The 18292-nt window shown below is 37.9% G+C and overlaps 1 protein-coding gene across 1 annotated transcript; it reads right to left on the minus strand.

Moving 5' to 3' along the window:
* Positions 1–47: 47 nt before the first annotated feature.
* pmpca (peptidase, mitochondrial processing subunit alpha) lies at positions 48–7739 on the minus strand. Its single transcript, XM_071483561.1, has 13 exons — positions 7658–7739; positions 6503–6705; positions 6323–6402; positions 5858–5940; positions 5639–5733; positions 5442–5542; positions 4407–4670; positions 3216–3308; positions 3015–3133; positions 2821–2911; positions 2147–2209; positions 1900–2044; positions 48–1756 (listed from the first exon to the last, which is right to left on the minus strand). The coding sequence occupies exons 1-13, from the start codon at positions 7702–7704 to the stop codon at positions 1587–1589; spliced, it is 1554 nt and encodes a 517-aa protein (XP_071339662.1). The 5' UTR covers positions 7705–7739; the 3' UTR covers positions 48–1586.
* Between the last annotated feature and the right edge of the window lie 10553 nt (positions 7740–18292).

Raw genomic sequence — 18292 nt, forward strand, 5'->3', positions numbered from 1 at the left:
ACACTTGTTCGTTGGTTAAATTACTGTACGTGACGCTACAAAACAAGACCTTTAAAATATATAATTTTATTCATGGAAGTAAATACATTTATTTGTCAGTTGGTGTACAGATGTTAATAAAGGTCACATATAATATACTCACTGTAGTCAGAAGCCACTGAGATGATAGTAAAATAAACTTTGGTGTTTTTGGTTGCAGATCAACACAATGTTTTGATTTAATGTTTTATCAGGCAATCGTAAACCCCTAACTTTTCAAAGAGGAGACAGAAGAGACATGTCTCTGAAAGTAACAGTTAAACATTTGATATGTATTTATTTGCTTTCTGGTGGGAGACTAGACGAGGAGATCGACAACACATCTGTTGAATTCAGTGCAATACCAAATGATATCAGGGCCAGGATCATGATATCAATACTATTTATTGTTAAAAGCAGCTCATGTACTAACATGTAAGGCAGAGAATACGTCACGATTGTGATGCACCTCTGAATATATTTTAATTACCACAGGATAATTTCCCAAACAGGAGGCATTTCTTTGCTACTCTCTGTTAACCACTTTATCATGTGCATGGTAAAACACAAGATGGTGTTTAAAGTAAATGACCAGTATTCATTATGTGAATTCTCTGAACTTATTGACACTAATACTAATCCTCAAAATGACTTTTTATCAGTAGTATCAACACTGAGGATCGATCCGCCCTCCCACATCTCACCTAACTGTCTGCCAGAAAGCGAATCATTTACCAATGTCAAACTCTGCCCTTAATTCATCCCCTTGAAGTTTATTTGAAATTTACATGGGCACCAACACAACCAAGAATAAATACAAAAAGAAACAGGTTTCACTTTAGATTTCAGTCTCTTTACAGTACATCTGAGACATGGGTGACAGAAACCATGATTCAGTCTGACTACAGTTGTAAAGTTGGCAACAATGATCCGAAATTTTCCAGCAGCAGCATCATTATTAATCAGTGAACTATTGCTGTGTGTTGTGTCTCCTGTGCCTGTAAAGGGAGATCGTTAAGTGCTCTTATTTAAAGAAAAAGGACTGAGGTGGAGCTCGGTCAATGTTAAAGAGCTGAGGGTCTGAAAACTGAGGAATGCAATGGCTCAAAGAGAAGCAACAGAGTTGACACAGCAGGTGACGTTATCACCGCCGTCTCTTGCCTCTGTGCTGCTTTACTTTTCACAGTGTAAAAACAGAACAGGTTGGTATTAAGGTTTTTAAATGGGAAATTAACACCTATCTTTTGGCTCTGGGGTAAACTGTCCCTTTAAAACCAAACTCCTGCAAACCACCAGTAAATAATGACGTTTGGCTTCCTGCCCACAAAAAATAAATACAGATACTCCAACTGTATGTGGACTACTTCAGAGTAAAATGTAACTTTTCTTTAAAATCCCCAGTCTGAAAGGTTCAGTTAAGAGCCCGGGGATTAGCCCCCTCCCTGAGTGAGCTGTGCCAAGTTCTGTGTCGGGAGGGAACACTAGTGTAATCTTCCAGTCCGGTTTATTTACATTGACGTTTGCCAGATCTGACTGGCTGAATGGTGATGGGGGACATTGGGGGGGGTCTATCGGAAGAGGCGATACACGCGGGGCAGACGTCCATCTTTGCTGGACAAGGCGGCCTGGATGTGTTCGTACGAGGGCAGCTCCGTCAGGTCTCCCAGAGCTGCTACTGCGGGCTTGCTGCGCAGCATCTTAGTGGTCACTCTTTTAATATCACTAGCTGTCACATTGCCTGGAAATTATTTGTTGACAAGTCAAAAAAACAAATAAATTAGCAAGATGAAATGAGACTATTTCTACTCATTTTAAGGCCATTCTCCCATAAGTCGGGACAAATGACGGAGAAAATACCATTTAATTTTGTTTAGTACTCACTTATTAGATCACAAAGTTCATGTGGCAGCTTTCTCTTTCCTGTGGAGAGAACCTGGCGTCCAACATCCTCAAAAATGACCGGCCGTGACTCGAGGTTCATCATCAACATGGACTTGAGCTGAGTTTTGGCTCTCTCTAGCTCCATCTGGATACAGAGGGAAAACGTAAAATGTTTACTTTTGATCATGTGAGAATAATTCATATTACAAAGCCTGTGGTGATTAAGTTTCCCCGTGGTGATTATTACCTCTCCTGCATTTCCAGCCATTTGAATGAACTCTCTGGTTATTATTTCCACCATTTCTCGCACCTGGAGATGAAATGTTTGTAAAGGTGAGAACATCAACGTCAACACCACATAAACCACATTACCAATCACTCACAGAAGAACTTTCACAAATAGACCACATTCAAATGAAGAAAAAATAAATGCAAATTACAACTAACTCCAATAACTCAGAATTTCAGTTTTAGAGGAATGTCTGACACAATTAAACCTTCCTCTGTAAAGCTGCGATTGGCTAAAAATTTGTATGTGGATGTGAAGGTATGATAAGATATCCTACAAGTTAAATTTAATACCTGTTTCACAGTTATTCTGACCAAACTATGCACAATCTACCCTGACTTTATATATTACTACAGAGTATCACAAATTTTTCAGAGCACGCCAGCAGCACGTAACAATAATTTTTAGGGATCTAATTAATTAACTTAATGCAGCTCAGGCCTGGATAAGCAGCAGAAAATAGATGCATGAATAAAACAATGAAAACTGATTTATTTAAGTTTTGGCTGAAAACAACACTTGCCCTTTTTGAGACAATGAGCTACTGTAGCTAGCAAGAGCGGCTTTTTTTGTAGGAACTAAAGTGTTTTAAGACTTTTAAAGACCCTGCTGGGGCCTGGGTCTGTACCAACCTGTCTGGGGTCTGCACTGGCGTGGATACACAGCAGACCGCTGTCCTCATAACTATGATGGTAGGAGGTGGCGTTGTACATCCAATGATGCCTACCACAATGGTGATAAAAGCGAAATCAGTGACAAGTAATAAAACCGGATGCTGGAGCTTTATTAGTGAAGCAGAGTCTGATTTGAAGCTTGTGACGTTCACCTGTTCAGGACGTTCAGGTACAGGCGGGTGAACATGCCTTTCCCTGGTCCTCCTGCAGAGAAGGAGCCTCCTCCACCCATCATCATGTTGAGCACTGCGAACGGGATGAAGTCGGCCTCCTGTAGAGGAAAAACAAAACTTTGTTTTTATTTGGGACGTTGTTTCAATACCTGAACGGAGCCAGGCACTGCAAACACCCACCAGGAAGGAGCAGCTCTCCAGGCCGATCATGATGTGGGTGAGCTCTGGGATCGGGGTGGGGCCAAGGCTCACATCCGACATATCCTTCTCCATCTAATGGATTAAAAATGTAAAAAACGTTATATATACGTAGCACCTTTAAAACAGAGTTCACAAAGGCAGCAACAACAATATGATAACAGACAGCAGAGCATAAAACCAAACAAAAGCAGGACAGAAATGAGGTAAAGTTAGAGAGGAAAGACATACAATACAGTCTACTTCATAAATATAAGCAATTGAGGAGAGAAGAACCAGTAAAAAAGCCATAAAAAACATAATCGAAGGGCAATAAAAAGACAACATCAGATAAAACAAGTCTATAAAAATGGGTATTAAGAAGTGATTTAAAAGAAGCCACTGATTCTGTTAGCCTCGTCTCCTCTGGCAGGTTGTTCTAAAACTGAGGGGCTATGATGGCAAAGGCATGGTCACCTTTAGATTTAAGCCTCAACTTTGTAACTGTTATTATCCTGCCAAGAGGCGATGAAGCTATATGGAATTATCACCTGAATTTGCAGGATCCCTCAGCTTTACAGAGGTTTATAGTGAGTTTCAGCTCATTGTCTAGCTTTATGGACTGTTTTGTTTCAATACTACTACTCTCATAGCTTTCAGCCACACATGGCAGCTGTTTTCAGTGAAAAAGCTCTAAAAAATCCCACTGTGCACTACCTGCTCAGCAGGCAGACACAGTTAGCAACAAGCTGGTGAACACAATGAAGCATTTAACAGTTAAAGAAACACATATTTCCCTCAGGGGTTGGTGAAGACCACAATAGAGACCAAAGCCAGAGACAGTTCCAGTGAATACTTGATTTAAATCCATCAAGTAGCTAGAAACATAAGTGCAAATGAATGTTCATTTTGCTCCATAACTAGTGCATGTGTAAATAAATAACTTGTCAATGCTGTTTCAAAAAAGTCTGTTTTTATATTTTTTGTTTCTGGTTCTGTTATATTTCTGGTTCATTGTGAAATCCATAGTGATTTCTCTGCTGCGTAGCCCCTGGTTCTGTAAATCTGTGACTGCAATAGATACTTTTTTTGTCTTTTTCACCATTTTCAAAGGGAAGATCCACCATATAAATGTCACCTCAGGCCCAAATCTGGTGTGAAGATGACTTGTAAACTATAAAACCAATGAGTCACCTTGACAATGCCACCGGTGTACTGTGCCACAGACCGGTCCACGTTGGCCACAGTGTTCGTTCCCCACACTGGCTTCACATCCAGCAGGTATTTCCTGGCACATTCAAGCAGCTGCTCGTGCTCGATGCCCACTCCAGCCAGCACCATCCGCTCAGGACAGTAGTAGTTACGAAGGTAGCTGTGAAGCACTTTACTGTCGATCTTGTCCACATTATCTGCAGGACAAAAGCGAGGCAGTCCCACCGTGTTGCCTCGATATGCAGCCTGGAAACAAACAATGAAGGGTCACATAAATGTTCAGGAGGGAAAAGACACAGCATTTCAGCAAAACAAAATGATGAATTAGGGGTTTCAGTTCTGTCATCTTTCAAGGAAAACTGTAAGAGTCTTCCCATCAGACACCTTAACATGACAGGGCGCAGTGATGGAGTCTATGAAATGGAAGAACAATTTCCATCACAGTTTCCAAGTGACAACTTGGAATTTTGCAACTTGTGAACAAGAGTCCACATCCCAAATATTTTAAAATCAAAAAAAAAAAAAAAAAAAACTTCAGAAAAGCAGAAAAAAAGCTGTATCAAATGAATGTTTGACATTTTTTTCTCCATGAATGATTAACAATTAATCTACTATTAAAATAATTAATTATCAATAAATCCACTAGTCTAATAACTCTGCCTCTATCCAACACTTAAAATGGGGCCGAACTGACTGATTTCTCACTTTTTTGCTAATTATTCAGTCAACACATTAATTGTTTGTCAGTTAGCAAGTAAAAACACATACTTACTTGTTAAAGGTAAAAAATGTTACATTATTTGACCTCTTTGTTTGGTACAGTTATGATATTAGTACCTTTTTAATCTACAGGTTCAAATTAAATTTAGATCAAACTTGTGGTAACTTGTGGGTTTTGTCAAAATTTTTGATAATTCACCAAAAAACAGAGCTGCAGCAAGCATACATGTCAGTCATTCATCTAGATGCTAAAACACATTTATAATGTCACTTTAAAACCAGTGATGTGTAACTCACAGCGTGGATCATCTCGGTGAGTAAAGGTTCAGGGTCCGGCCTCATGTTCAGATCTTCTAACTCGAAGCGTACCACCATTTTGGTCATCTCGATCTCCTCGTCTGCATGTAAACACATGTTTCACTTTACCCGTGGAAACACCTCACACGGTTCTTAAGGACTAATATGTGAATTCAAGTAAAAATGACTTGACTTACCCAGCAGGCGAGGCTGTAGTACAGCATCAGAGAGAAGACTAACCACTGTGTCCAAACCCTTCACTTCAGCAGACACTGCGTACATGGTGGTATCCCTGCACAGCAAAACATACAAACAGCTGTATTATTCATGACACAGGAAAAGGACATGCTTCTATCTAGTAGGTAGAAATGCACAAATAAACTCTGAGACAGACATCGTGCTGAAAGACCCTATACCTTGATGTTTGGCAGTCACAAATCCCTCCGTGCTTTTCCAGCGTGAGCAGGATTTCATCTTTACTCCCATACTGAGCTGTGGACTTAAAAGATAAAAACAGACTGTTATCAACATCAGTCCACAATGAAAGATGGTCATTTTTTATTCTGTGCTTTTTCCTTTGCTGTTCCACTGGCTCTGCATTATTTTTCATGTGTGACCATACTTTATGCCTTACTGTTGAGATCATTTTATTATTTGTGACAAAAATCAACACTTTAGAGTTGAATTGTATGTATTTTATGCACCAAGAAACTTACTGAGAATGTTTACTGGTCATTCCAAACAACCAATAACAGTCTTTCCAGTTAACTTGACGGTCAGAATTAAAAATCAGCTTGGACTGGACATTGAAATGAAATGAATTGAGTGTGAATGAGTGAGCTAAAAAAAAAAAGTCAAGTCTCAAAAGCAGAAGTACTTACAGAAAAGGCAAGTTTCTCTAAGAAATGTGCTATTCCACTTGGGTATTTTGCTTCATATCTGGATCCAGAGTTTACTAAAACTAAGAAAAAGAAAGAAAACATCCACATTTTACCTACTTGGTCCTGATCCTGAACAAAAGTGGATACAGTTATAATTTCCATATTAGTCCTGCAACTTACTTCCAACTGTGCAGAATTGACCAAACTTGTTTTGGGAGGCAACTCTGAGGCCATTTTCTAGAGTAGTGATCTTGGTCTCGTACTTTTCCTGGCCATCCACAGATGCAAACACTGGCTTGGGGATCCCAGGCAGTGGTGTCGAGAGGGAGATATTTGGGTATCTGCTGCCACTGCTGTACTTTCTGTAAGCTGCGATCCCAAACCTTTGAGAACAACAAAGCAATGCTTCTTCAAAATCCTCTCAATAGTTGTGGAAACAGTATAGATTGAGATATTAGGATAGATATTTTTCAAAATGTTCTGACATATTACTGACCAAATCGACCAATTGCCTAAAGGATTAATCAAGAAAATGATCAGCAGATTAATCAATAATAAGAACGATTTTTAGTGTCAGCCCTAAAATAAAATTAAATACTAATACTAAATTAATAACTTAAGTGAAGCTTGATTAGATAAACCACAAAGTATACCATATTTCAAATGATATAATATTTACTCCAGAAGAAAAGGTTTTAAGGTTTATAACTGAGAAATTGATTTTTCTTTCTCCTCTATGTGTTTTTTTTTTTCTAACAAGAGACACTGATGCTGGCGTTACTCTGTGTACTTATGTTAATTTATTTATGTGTTTTGTTTTTTTTCATTTACTATTACTAACTGTTGTCTCTAGGACACACTGTCCCTCGGGGGACATTTATGATTTCCTCTACTCACAATTACCAAAGCCATTTAATCTGCTCACTAGGTAAATAAGTAGTGGACACATAATTAAATAACTTTAAACTAAACTCAAACATTATGACATTTAAACTGTACACAAATGTAGCTTGCTAACAGAGGTTGCTGACAAATGTCTGACAAACCTCAGTAAATCACCAGTACTCAAAAATATGACTTATTCATCTCTAAAGCTATCCACTTATACAAAATACTCCTACCATCTAAGCGACTGGTGATTTTCTACTTTTTCATTTTATTAACTCAGGAAGCAACACTAGCCCAGACTGTTAGCATCGTGCTAACTGACTGAGCTAATTTCATAGGTTGACGACGTAGAGTCAAGGGACGGAAGACAACGAAAACACTGGTGTTATTGTTTTTCTGTCGAAGCAGGCATCAGTTTTAGAGCGTTAATGTTGAACATGTTTTTACCTCTGAACACGACTCCAGGTTCTACACCTCGACATGTGAGTCGCCATCTTCGATTCGCTGTGACCGGAAATCAACCCGGAAGTAGATAAAAGTCTGTTAAAACACTTCCGCCGCAGACGTACACTTAAACAACAATAACTTAAACAACACACATGCACCCGCACACGCACACGCACACACACACACACACACACACACACACACACACACACAATTTACATATATATATAATATACATGCATACATATGTATGTATGTATGTATGTGTGTATGTATGTAAACATACATACATACACACACACACACACACACACACACACGAGAGCGAGAGAGAGGGGACAACACACAGCAAAGGGCCCAGGACCCAGCCCCATGGCATGGCACTGACTTATATCTAATGTGGGTTCTGGTAAAACAAAACAGAACAATTGATCATTTAGAGTGGTTAGTGGGCCAAGAGCATTTTTAGCTCCCATTTAGCTACCCATCACTGAATCAATTTTGACACAGAGGTAGAACTAGGTCTTGAATAACATCAACACTTCCACCTGAGTTTGAAACATTGTTGAGCTGCAGAAAGATTTTACTGGACTGAGACCAGCAGCAGGAGATGATTCGATGAACTGAGTGAATCCTCATCCAGTCACACTTCTTCAGTTGCTACTACAATGTTCTCTATCCTGCAGGTCACGACAGTGTTTTGGTTGGTCTCTCTGTTGTCACACTGCAGCTCAGCCTATGAGCTCCAGGACACCATCCACACTCTGAAAGGAGAAAACCTCCACCTGCAGCACCGACTGGAGAACCTCACCCGGGCTCTCAGAGATTTAAAACACCTGCTGACAGAGCACTCCAAAGGTAAGAGCAGAGTTACCTCGTCATTGGATCATAAATGAGGAAATCTTCAACAGAGATGGAAAGTAGTACTCAATGACTGTTTATAAGGATAAAAAAAGGTCTTTATATACAATAATTGGTTGTACTCAAGTATCGTACTGAAGTACAAATTTGAGGGACTTGTACTTTATACATAAATACTTTCTTTTTACTTCCACTCCATTGTAGAAAAAAAATATTTTTTACTTTTCACTCGACATTTATTTTACAGCTTTAGGTTCAAGTTGCTTTACAGGTTAATGGAGTTTTCATGACAACATACCAAACATTTTATTGTTCCAGTTCTCAAATGGGAAGATTCCTTGTTTCCCATTTAAACATTTTAATGATTTAGATGTATTTTTTAATACTTTTGAGGGTTGGACTATTGGTTGGATTAAATAAAGCATTGTGAAGATGTCACAGTGAGTTTTGGGTGGCTGCAAAGGGCATTTTAGATTTCTTACAAACCAAACATTCACTCAATTCATCTATTCATCTTCATCCACATATGAATCCATTATGAAAATAATAATAAATCACAGTAAAATTAGCTCCACCTTGACCACCTACAAAAATAAAATTCTGCTTATACATTAATAAATTAGTAATAAATCTAATTATATGATTCTATATTAATATAATAGTCTGAGGAATTGTTCTTACATACTTTTAAGTGGCATTTTCATGGAGAACTTTCACTTGCAATGCAGTATTTATGAAGTGTGGTATTAGTATTTTGGCTTAAGTAAAGGATCTGGATACTACTTCCACCACTGAGCATCAGAATGGAGGTTCAAAGCCATTTCTTTCACATTTTCATGCAGTTTCTCGGGGCGGACATGACACTGAATACCTGCATGCCTGGAAGGAGTGGTCCCAGCATGGTAAGGTCTCAAAATGAGGTTTAACATCATAAAAAAAACAGCCTTTTTTAGCACTTAGCTGTCTCAACAACAATCTTATGTTTTCCAGGCATTAGCACTGAGACTCACCAAATGTTGCAACAGGCCTTCTGTTTAACTGAGCTCCACGGTGCTGCCCACCCCAGCTTCATCACCCCGGGTTTCCTCCTCCTCCTCTCACCTCCTGTGATTCTCACACTGCTGTCATGACTCAGCTCCAAAAGACCAACAACTTCCAGCTTGGAAAAGCTTCACCTACATAGTAGAGTTCCTATAACTGCAGCGTTAGGATAGCATTGTAATTATTATCCTGCACCTTGGTTCAGAAGCAGGGGGCATAGTCAGGATTTTTAAAAATGCTGAACCCCCCCTAAGACATTTTTGACAATAAGAAATATAAATGTGAATTATTATTAATATATAAATTATTCATCAACTTTTGAATTTAATATTCTATGAATGTTACTTCCCAACAATATGGTCTAAATGTTGTTCTATGTAGTTCTGGTGGACATTAAATCCAATTTGTTGTCATTTAATCGGTTTTGTTTCCTACAAAAAGTCAAATTTTAAGACTTTTAAACCCAGCTTCAATGATATATGTGTATTATGGTAGAATTTAAACTCCTTTTTATGTGATGTAACCTCCAAATATTACAGAGAACATGACCTACATGTCCTCAGTGGTAGCTGGCTGCAAATAAACCCCTTTTTGAAGTTCATATTCTAGTTTTGTATGTACAATATTTCCTGTTTTTTGAGTGCCATCATTGTCAAATATTTCTTTATCATTTATTCTTATTCACATTATTTCCCTTGTAAACAAAAACTAGGACTAAATTAAGTTTTGCTTCAACAAAAAAACAAATGAACTTATTATTGCTTTACTGCAGCAGTCCTGCAAGCATTTGCAGAATCCCACAGGGTTTGAGACTGTGAACTAGCATATATTCTTCAGGGTTGTTTTAGCTGTTTGAATGGTGTCCAAAAACAGCATCTTCCACTTCGGTTTCCAAAAGTCATGCTGGTTAGCAGTAAAGTGACTGACTGTTTGCAAGTGTGATAGAACAGAGGAGGATGGTATGAATAACACTTCAAAACACCCACATCCTCTTACATAGAAAGAGAAACTGCTCTTGACTTAGCTGAATATTAATTCAGTGACATCAATAGTCTTGCACAGGCGTCAAATCGCGTCTCTTGAAATGATATTTCTGTTTCAGTTCCACTGATTATTATCCAGAAGATAACTTCGAGATGACATGAAAATTTGTTTGTTTTCAGCTGATATCAGAGAGGATCTAACATGGTTTATCCCCTGTGATCAATTATGTTCATCCTTGCTTTCATTTGTTTGCTTGTGATTTAAATGAGCACGCAAGTAAAAGAGTAATTTATGAAGTATAACAACAAGGCTTATATGTCACATTATGCGTAGTCAAATGCAATGTGACACGCTGTTATAGTTGTGCTAAAACACTGGTGTGAAAAAGAAAAACATAAAAAGATGAAAGACAAAGGGTAAAAAAGATACACACAAACATGTATATTTTAAAGGAAAAAAGTCAAATGTAATATAGAATATTACAAGGGCAAATGGGCAATGTGCAGCTCAGAGTTTTTCTTCTGCCTGGAGGAAAAACAAATAAGACGTACAATAATTGATATATCTTAATATATAACTGATAATTCTACGCTGTATCATTTCTCAGCATTGAGAAAAGTCAGTGGGTCTTTATGACACAGAAACCCCTTTCAGTTTCTACACCACACTGTGCTCTCACAGAGATTGTTTGAGGGAACTGGGATGCTACACGTCCTTTGGTGGATTTATGTGTTTGATGTCCTGAATCCAACAATGTTACATTTCGCCTGCTAAACCAGTCTTTGTCTGCTTAATTAAAATGACCCTTCCTGCATAGATTATAAATCGGTGCATTTGTACTTTAATTTCCATTTGATTATGCTGAATGGATTGTCAATTTACATTTGCAAGGACTTCATCTGGCCCCAGTAGACGTGTGGAAAGTCTACTGTACAGTATGTAAGCTACAGCCATGCATGTGCATAAGTGAGACAGAAGCCACTGCATGGACGGCTTTGTATGTTTATGTACTCTTCTCCCCTTTTAACATAAAAAGAGGTCAGTTCATGGTTGAACCAAGATCAAGAATCTACAGCCAGCGGCCCTGTGGGGTTGCATTTAGGTACAGTGGTGCTTTGAGCTAAATGCTAACATGTTCACAATGGCAACCCAAGCAGGCTGATGTTTAAGTATTGAAGTAATTCACATCAAATTGAAGCTGATGGGAATATAATTTGTTTCTGCAGGTGCTAGATGACGAGTCAAGGGAGCACCAAAGTTATGAAAGGTTAAGTCAGGGGTCACCAAAATCTTAAGGATTCAAAAATTAACAAAATAATCTAAATAAACTTTAAATTTCATCTGCATTATGATAACTGTCAGTCCAAAGCTGTAGAAGAAGCAACTGGACCTTGGCTTGTCAACAGCTGTACTTTCTTTACAGTGAATGATTTCTTCACTCACTTTATGAAAACAAAGATAATGTTTCAAACAATGTTTACTATGACTTTGATGACCTGTTAGGATAGACACATTGTACAGTGCATTCTTTACAAATGCCAATGAGCCACCTTCCTAAATGCTTGCCCTCAAATGCCCCTCATGGACTGATTGACCGTTGCTTCGACAGTCATTATTACCCCTCATTAACCTACATTCAACAGAACACAGTTCAACAGGGATCTACACGTTCCATCAACAGATCTGCTGAAGCTGTAGATCACTGTGTGCTATCACTGTGATCTTAGCTGACATAGTATTGTGCTGATAATGGAGGAAGTGGGTTGAGACCGACCTACGACCACAAGGGTGAAGAGTTGACACAGTGTATAACTGAGAAAGAACGACAGATGTTACTTCAGAGTAAAGATGTCAAACAGTTTAAGTATTGTTCTACAAGGTAGAAACATTTCTCAGCAATGTGTCTACTCAGATCAGCCATTACTGAAGTTAATACCATCATCCAAAAAGGTAAAATAGTAAAGAAAAACACAGACTCATTATTACATATAGATCAGGGGTGTGCTATTTGTTTAAAGCAAGTTTCACAGTGTCATTGTGTAACCTCACCACTCAATTTACTTGTTCAAAGTTTTTACTCACACATTTTTTTTGTTTGTATGTTTTTTTTTTTATACAAATCTTTTCTATAAATGCACAAACTTCAATTTCTGATTTACGACTACAATCTGTGTAATTATTTGTGAACATTACTTTCTAGGCTCAAAATCTTTTTTTGACCTTTTTTGACCCTATTGCTCTCATATTTGATTACGTTTACATTTCCATGGTGTGAATTTTTCTTTACTGACTTCAGTGGAAAATTTAAGGGAAAAAACTGCAGAATTGGTGGGGAAACAGGACGATAATGCCCGCATCTATGCTGCATGATAGATCACTGAACGGAAATGGTCTGAAAATGGTGTGAATCATATTCTATAGCCTTTGAGGTCACCAGATCTCAACCCAACCCAACACCTATGGGAGACTTTGGACTGGCATGTAAGACAGCAGTTTTTTAAAATTAAAAAAAAATTTCCTTTCCTAAAATTTCATAAATGACATGACCGAAACATGTGTTTGTGTGTTTGTTATTTTGAATAATACACTCTGAAATGTTTAGCAGCACTATGATTTGATTATGTGTCTTAATCTGACAAATTTAAGTGTTGGGTCATTAACTAGTGTGAGAGTGCATTAAACATAAATAATCCTCTCACTAATGACCAGCAACAAACATGCTGTGCTGTAAGAAGCTCATACTGTGTCATGGTAACTCGCTCCTCTATATTACTGTAAACAATAGCCACAATTTCTGTAATCTGATTTCTCAACAGTCTGAATTTTGGCTCTTTCCCTGCACCAGATTGTAGGGCAGTATGGTTCTGTGTATAAACACCATTTGCCGTCAAGTAATATTAAGGCCTTTAAAATCTTATGGCTTCATATTTTCTAATATCATGCTTCTTCAGACACTACAAACAGTGGACACTTAGCTTTGCCTTTGAATTTATTGTTTTGTATTTGTGGGGAGAGTGTAGTGTGTAGCTCGTATTTGCTTCTGTATGCTGTCTAAATAATGGCTACACAATTAAGGGTTTTGTGCTTCATTACAGCTGTTGGCTTTGAATGAGAATGCATAGTGCGCACAAGTGTGTGTGTGTGCGTATGTGTGTGTGAAGTGTGTGTGTCAGGGGGGTGTCCACTACATGCAACCGGCTGCTGCTTGTTGTTCTCTCCCAGCTGGAAGCTGCAAATGCATCAGGAGAACAGAGGATCTGTTCAGACTACAGAGAGACGGAAACTGACTGAAGGTGAATGGGCTGATTGTAAATTGAACCAGAAACAATCCTTGGACACGAGTAGAGTAAGTATCAATACACTCACTGGTCTCTTAATGAAATGGATAAAGATTCTTTGTATAGTGAGTACATTACAGAACTTGCATCCATTTTGTTTTGTATTTAGCTTTGCAAATCCGAGGGGCTTTTTAAAAACGTCTCTTCATTGGGACACTTTCATGTGTAGAGTGCTGTGTTTTTTTGTAGCTGTTGACATTTATTATTATTATTGTCAATCATATGCGAATTCAGCCTTCATCCCTTCGCACCATACAGTATGCTGCACAGCATCCACTTAACAGAAACTGGGTAAAGTACTGAATGTGCATTTCTCTATATCTCGAATATACCTGTTGAATGCAAGCAAGGTGGATGTTCATCAGGATGATGAGGAGAAACAGAAAGACTGCAACCCATCTGAAATGTGTTGTGTCCAAATGTTGCTTCAGTGACCTCAAAAGACAAATAATTACTAGATGAAGTGAAGAGGTTATAAAAGACCTAGTAATTTAAATTCCGTCAAATTTTGTGAACAAATAACTGTATAAATGACCAAAAACATTTGCCTTCAAAGAATTTAAAGTAGAAGAATTTCAGCTGGTTGGGTTTCTCTTTAAAAACTTCAGTTTTTCATACTCATACTCAAAAATAAACTACAACTCCAGATGAAACCTTGATCTGAACTGATCTATTCACCTCAGTCACTGGAGCTACAGTCCATCTTAGTCCCATCTACTTCCTTATAGTCACTGCCAGAGACTGATGCTGACATTTCATTATGGTACATGTCCAGCACTGTTTGAAGACTACAACAACAGCATTTGGAGGAATGTAATGCTGAGTGTTAAGTTATGTCACGTGTAAAGATAATTGGCATGTAGGACTGAAACTCAGCGTGTCCACTCATTGTTATATTTATTATAATAAAAAATTAAAAAACTGAAAAAAAAAACCAACCACTGAATAATAAGCTTTCGACAATCACCATTGAAAGAAAGAGTGTACAAGTCAGTGTGTGGGCTAAAAACATATTAATGACATGCTAAACAGTGTAAATGGTCTGTTGTGAGACAAACAAATACACACCCCCAGGCTCTTAGCATTATGTTAGTGTAACCAGCCACTAGCCCTGCTGTGCTAATCAAGCAATTCACTGAGGCAGTTAGTTCAACAGTGATGACTAATGTCTTAAATCGAGGGCTTTTCATTTGTTTGGTTTATAATACGTCCTTGTTGGTGGGAGTGTGGTTTTACTATTTCCACCCCTTTACACATTTTCTTTTCAATTTTTTTAAATTACTTTTGCCCTCCTAAAATCTTACCGTGTATATGAGCAGGGCCAGGTGACAGTTATATAAAAAAGTGGTAATATATTGACAATACGATGTTATTTTGGGTACCTTATATGATCTTAATCGTATTGATGGGTAGATGATTTGTTGAGTTGTTTAAGAACAAAATATATCATTTACATGTTGTAAAAAAAAAAAAATATATATATATATATATATATATATATATATATTTTTTTTTTTTTTTTAATTAGAAAAAACTGTATTTAAGTATTTTTTTTTTTTAATTAGAAAAAACTGTATTTAAGCATTTAAAAAAAACCCAAAGTACAACATTTTGGGTTTACGAAAATGTTACAACCAAATTTCCACATAATTATTGTGTTTACATCCATCTGTTTTTAATACCCATTTTCAGCACTTGAGTGTAAACACCAGAAATTTGAACAACAAGAGTAAACTAAGTTAAAACCTAGTATATGACTCATATATATATGTATATAGTCAATGTAAAAAACGCTCTGACTCTCTGCCACTGGTATACAAGTTAAGAAGAATGTAATGTTCTTCAGTGATGACTAAATACACCGGACTGGAGTATTAGCACCACCTGCTGTTCGGTGTGCTCAAACTCCCAACATTCGGGAGGGGATGGAAACAAACATTCATTTGAATTTTCTTTTGCAAATTAATTTGGAAATGTGGTTTGAATATGCACTGGCTAACGTTTTACCTAATGTTTTTACCTGCTAAACTTCAAATCTTTTACACAGAACATTTCTTTCTTGTCTCTCTCTGTGGCGATGTCCACATTCCTGCAAAACACTGAGCACTTTAACCTCCATCACTGCAGATTCAGTTTTAACCGTTTAATTATAAATCATAATCCTCGCATCAAATCAGTCTTTGGCGTGTTTCCCTTCAATATCCACTAATATTTACTTGGGTAAATTCAGCAATGCATAAGCAAAATTTGTGGCACATTCAATCAATGAAGGATGAGCCCTTACATGGCCATACTGAGGATCATGAAAGCCTATATGATCAGACGGGTAGCTGTCCTTGCAGGGACCACTAACTGATCTTCACAGTACAAAGCTCCGCAGCCTCTTTTCATGTCACTTTCATTGAGTGGAGGGTCACAGTGCGAGCTCTATAAAGTGGCTGGGCCCATTCAAGGGACTAAAGAGGACAAAGCTGAGCTCGCTGCGGTGCCGCAGACTCACAACCAAAATAGGAAGGAAGCAAAGGGAAAAGGGAGGGGAGGGTGTTAAGAGCAAGAGAGACAGAGAGAGAATAATGTTAAATTCATCTGCTGAATACATTTGCTGAGCAAGCTGATCAAAAGTAAATCTATGCAAACAGCAGGCTCAGTGCTGTTGTGTAGAAATGGCAGCTGTGGTATAGGATGTGGTAATGGTGTGGAGAGGGCTTATGAGAAAAATCAAAGATGAGATCATATCATGAAGATCTCTGAAATATTTTCACATATTTTCCCATCATGCTGCAGCACCGACACAATAATGGGTTGACTTTACCCAGCACCTGTGGATTTACACCCACCCAGAACAAAGGGCTGTTTTGACCCGGTGTTAGTGTTATTTATTAATATTTTTTACTGATGGTTTATTTACCTGAACTAAATTATTGTATGGATGTAAACTGTTATTAGTTACTGGTTGTTACTAATATGTGTGCAGTTTCCTTTGCGGTTTTGAATCCTGACCCATAAAAATTTAAGTTTGGGTATTATCAAGTTATTATTAGACTACACAATGAACACATTTTGGTCAATAGCTGTTATGATCGTAAATACTGTTACAAGAAGTTGATTATTTTCTTGGATACAATTATCTATTGCATTTAACTTGCTGCTTCCCACTTTTTGGGACATGAATACAACCTGACTGGTAGCGGATTTTTGATATTGATACTCTTATTTGCAGATGTAATTTATTTTAAAAAAATAAACACTTCAAATATACTTTAATATGTGAATATGTTTTAATAACCAACCTGCTGCACCAGTCCACCACATCTTCCAGTATGGCCCAGTTCAGTTAAAAGCGGAAGGGAGAAAATTTTGCAATTTTGACATTTTGACATTTACATTAACAATTTATTTTCATTCTTTGCACTGAAACCAATTTGTAAGTTGCTTTGCATCTAACAAATGAGTAAATGTAAATGTAAATGTAAATGTACCTCAATATACATCATATGGTTCATTAGATAGGACATGTAACCACATTGATAAAGACATGCTCTGGGTGTTTTGGGGTTCATTTCTAAACTTCTAAACTAAGTTTAGAAGATAAAGACTGCACAGTAGAGCTATCAGAAAGGAAGCAGTTTGCATCAGTGCTTATGACACTAAGTAAGTAAATAATCACGCTTCCTGTTTATGTGGGCTCGCTCCTGCAGCTGACACCATGGATGAAGCTGTGTGGTGGTTTCCTCATGCCTCCCAGGCAGCTCTGCAGTAGGATGCATGTCTGTATCTCCATCTGGATGCTCCCACAGATGACTTCCCACCTTTACTTACTCTTCCTGTCCAGCTTGGCAGTCGCATCCCAACTGGGTGAGTATATGTACTGCTTCCTGTGAGTTAGTCCAGCCACCAGATCAGTACATCTCTAGTCATCTAAGTCTAGTTATCTGATTCTAAGTTGACTAAATGCCACCATACTATATATACATATACATACCCATGAAATATGACTGATTCTCTAATGTCTATTTTTCTTTATTTACACTGTGTGTTTCAGGTTTGGAGGATGTTTTCTTCAGTCCCCAGGACCAAACAATCAGGGAAGGAGAGGGAGTTTTCTTCCAGTGTGTGTCTGGGGAAAGTTCACCTCCCGCGAGCATCAGCTGGCTCAAAGATGGAGAGGTGGTCACAAGAGGTAGACAGATTCAGGTAAACAGTGATGGACAACACAATGGCCCCTGACCCATCATGCTCCTGGGCCAGAGCCTTTATATGAAGTGACTGTTAATATTTTTTGACTGAAAGTTACAGAGCTCATGAAGTAGGTTAAACTATCCCGAAGAGACACAAAATGACCACAAACAGACACAATACCTTATAAAACAGTAACACTTGAAACATTATTCCACATTGAACCATTATTGTC

This window comes from Trachinotus anak, unplaced genomic scaffold (assembly GCF_046630095.1).
Source record: "Trachinotus anak isolate AG129_WGS33_773 ecotype Australia unplaced genomic scaffold, CSIRO_AGI_Tana_v1 ptg000008l, whole genome shotgun sequence".
NCBI lineage: Eukaryota > Metazoa > Chordata > Actinopteri > Carangiformes > Carangidae > Trachinotus > Trachinotus anak.

Coding starts and splice junctions, on each gene's coding strand:
- pmpca (XM_071483561.1), bottom strand. CDS start 7,704: ATGGCGACTCACATGTCGAGGTGTAGAACCTGGAGTCGTGTTCAGAG. Junction 2,912..3,014: donor TACCTGAACGTCCTGAACAG/GTGAACGTCACA, acceptor CCATTGTGGTAG/GCATCATTGGATGTACAACG. Junction 2,045..2,146: donor TGGCTGGAAATGCAGGAGAG/GTAATAATCACC, acceptor CTCTGTATCCAG/ATGGAGCTAGAGAGAGCCAA.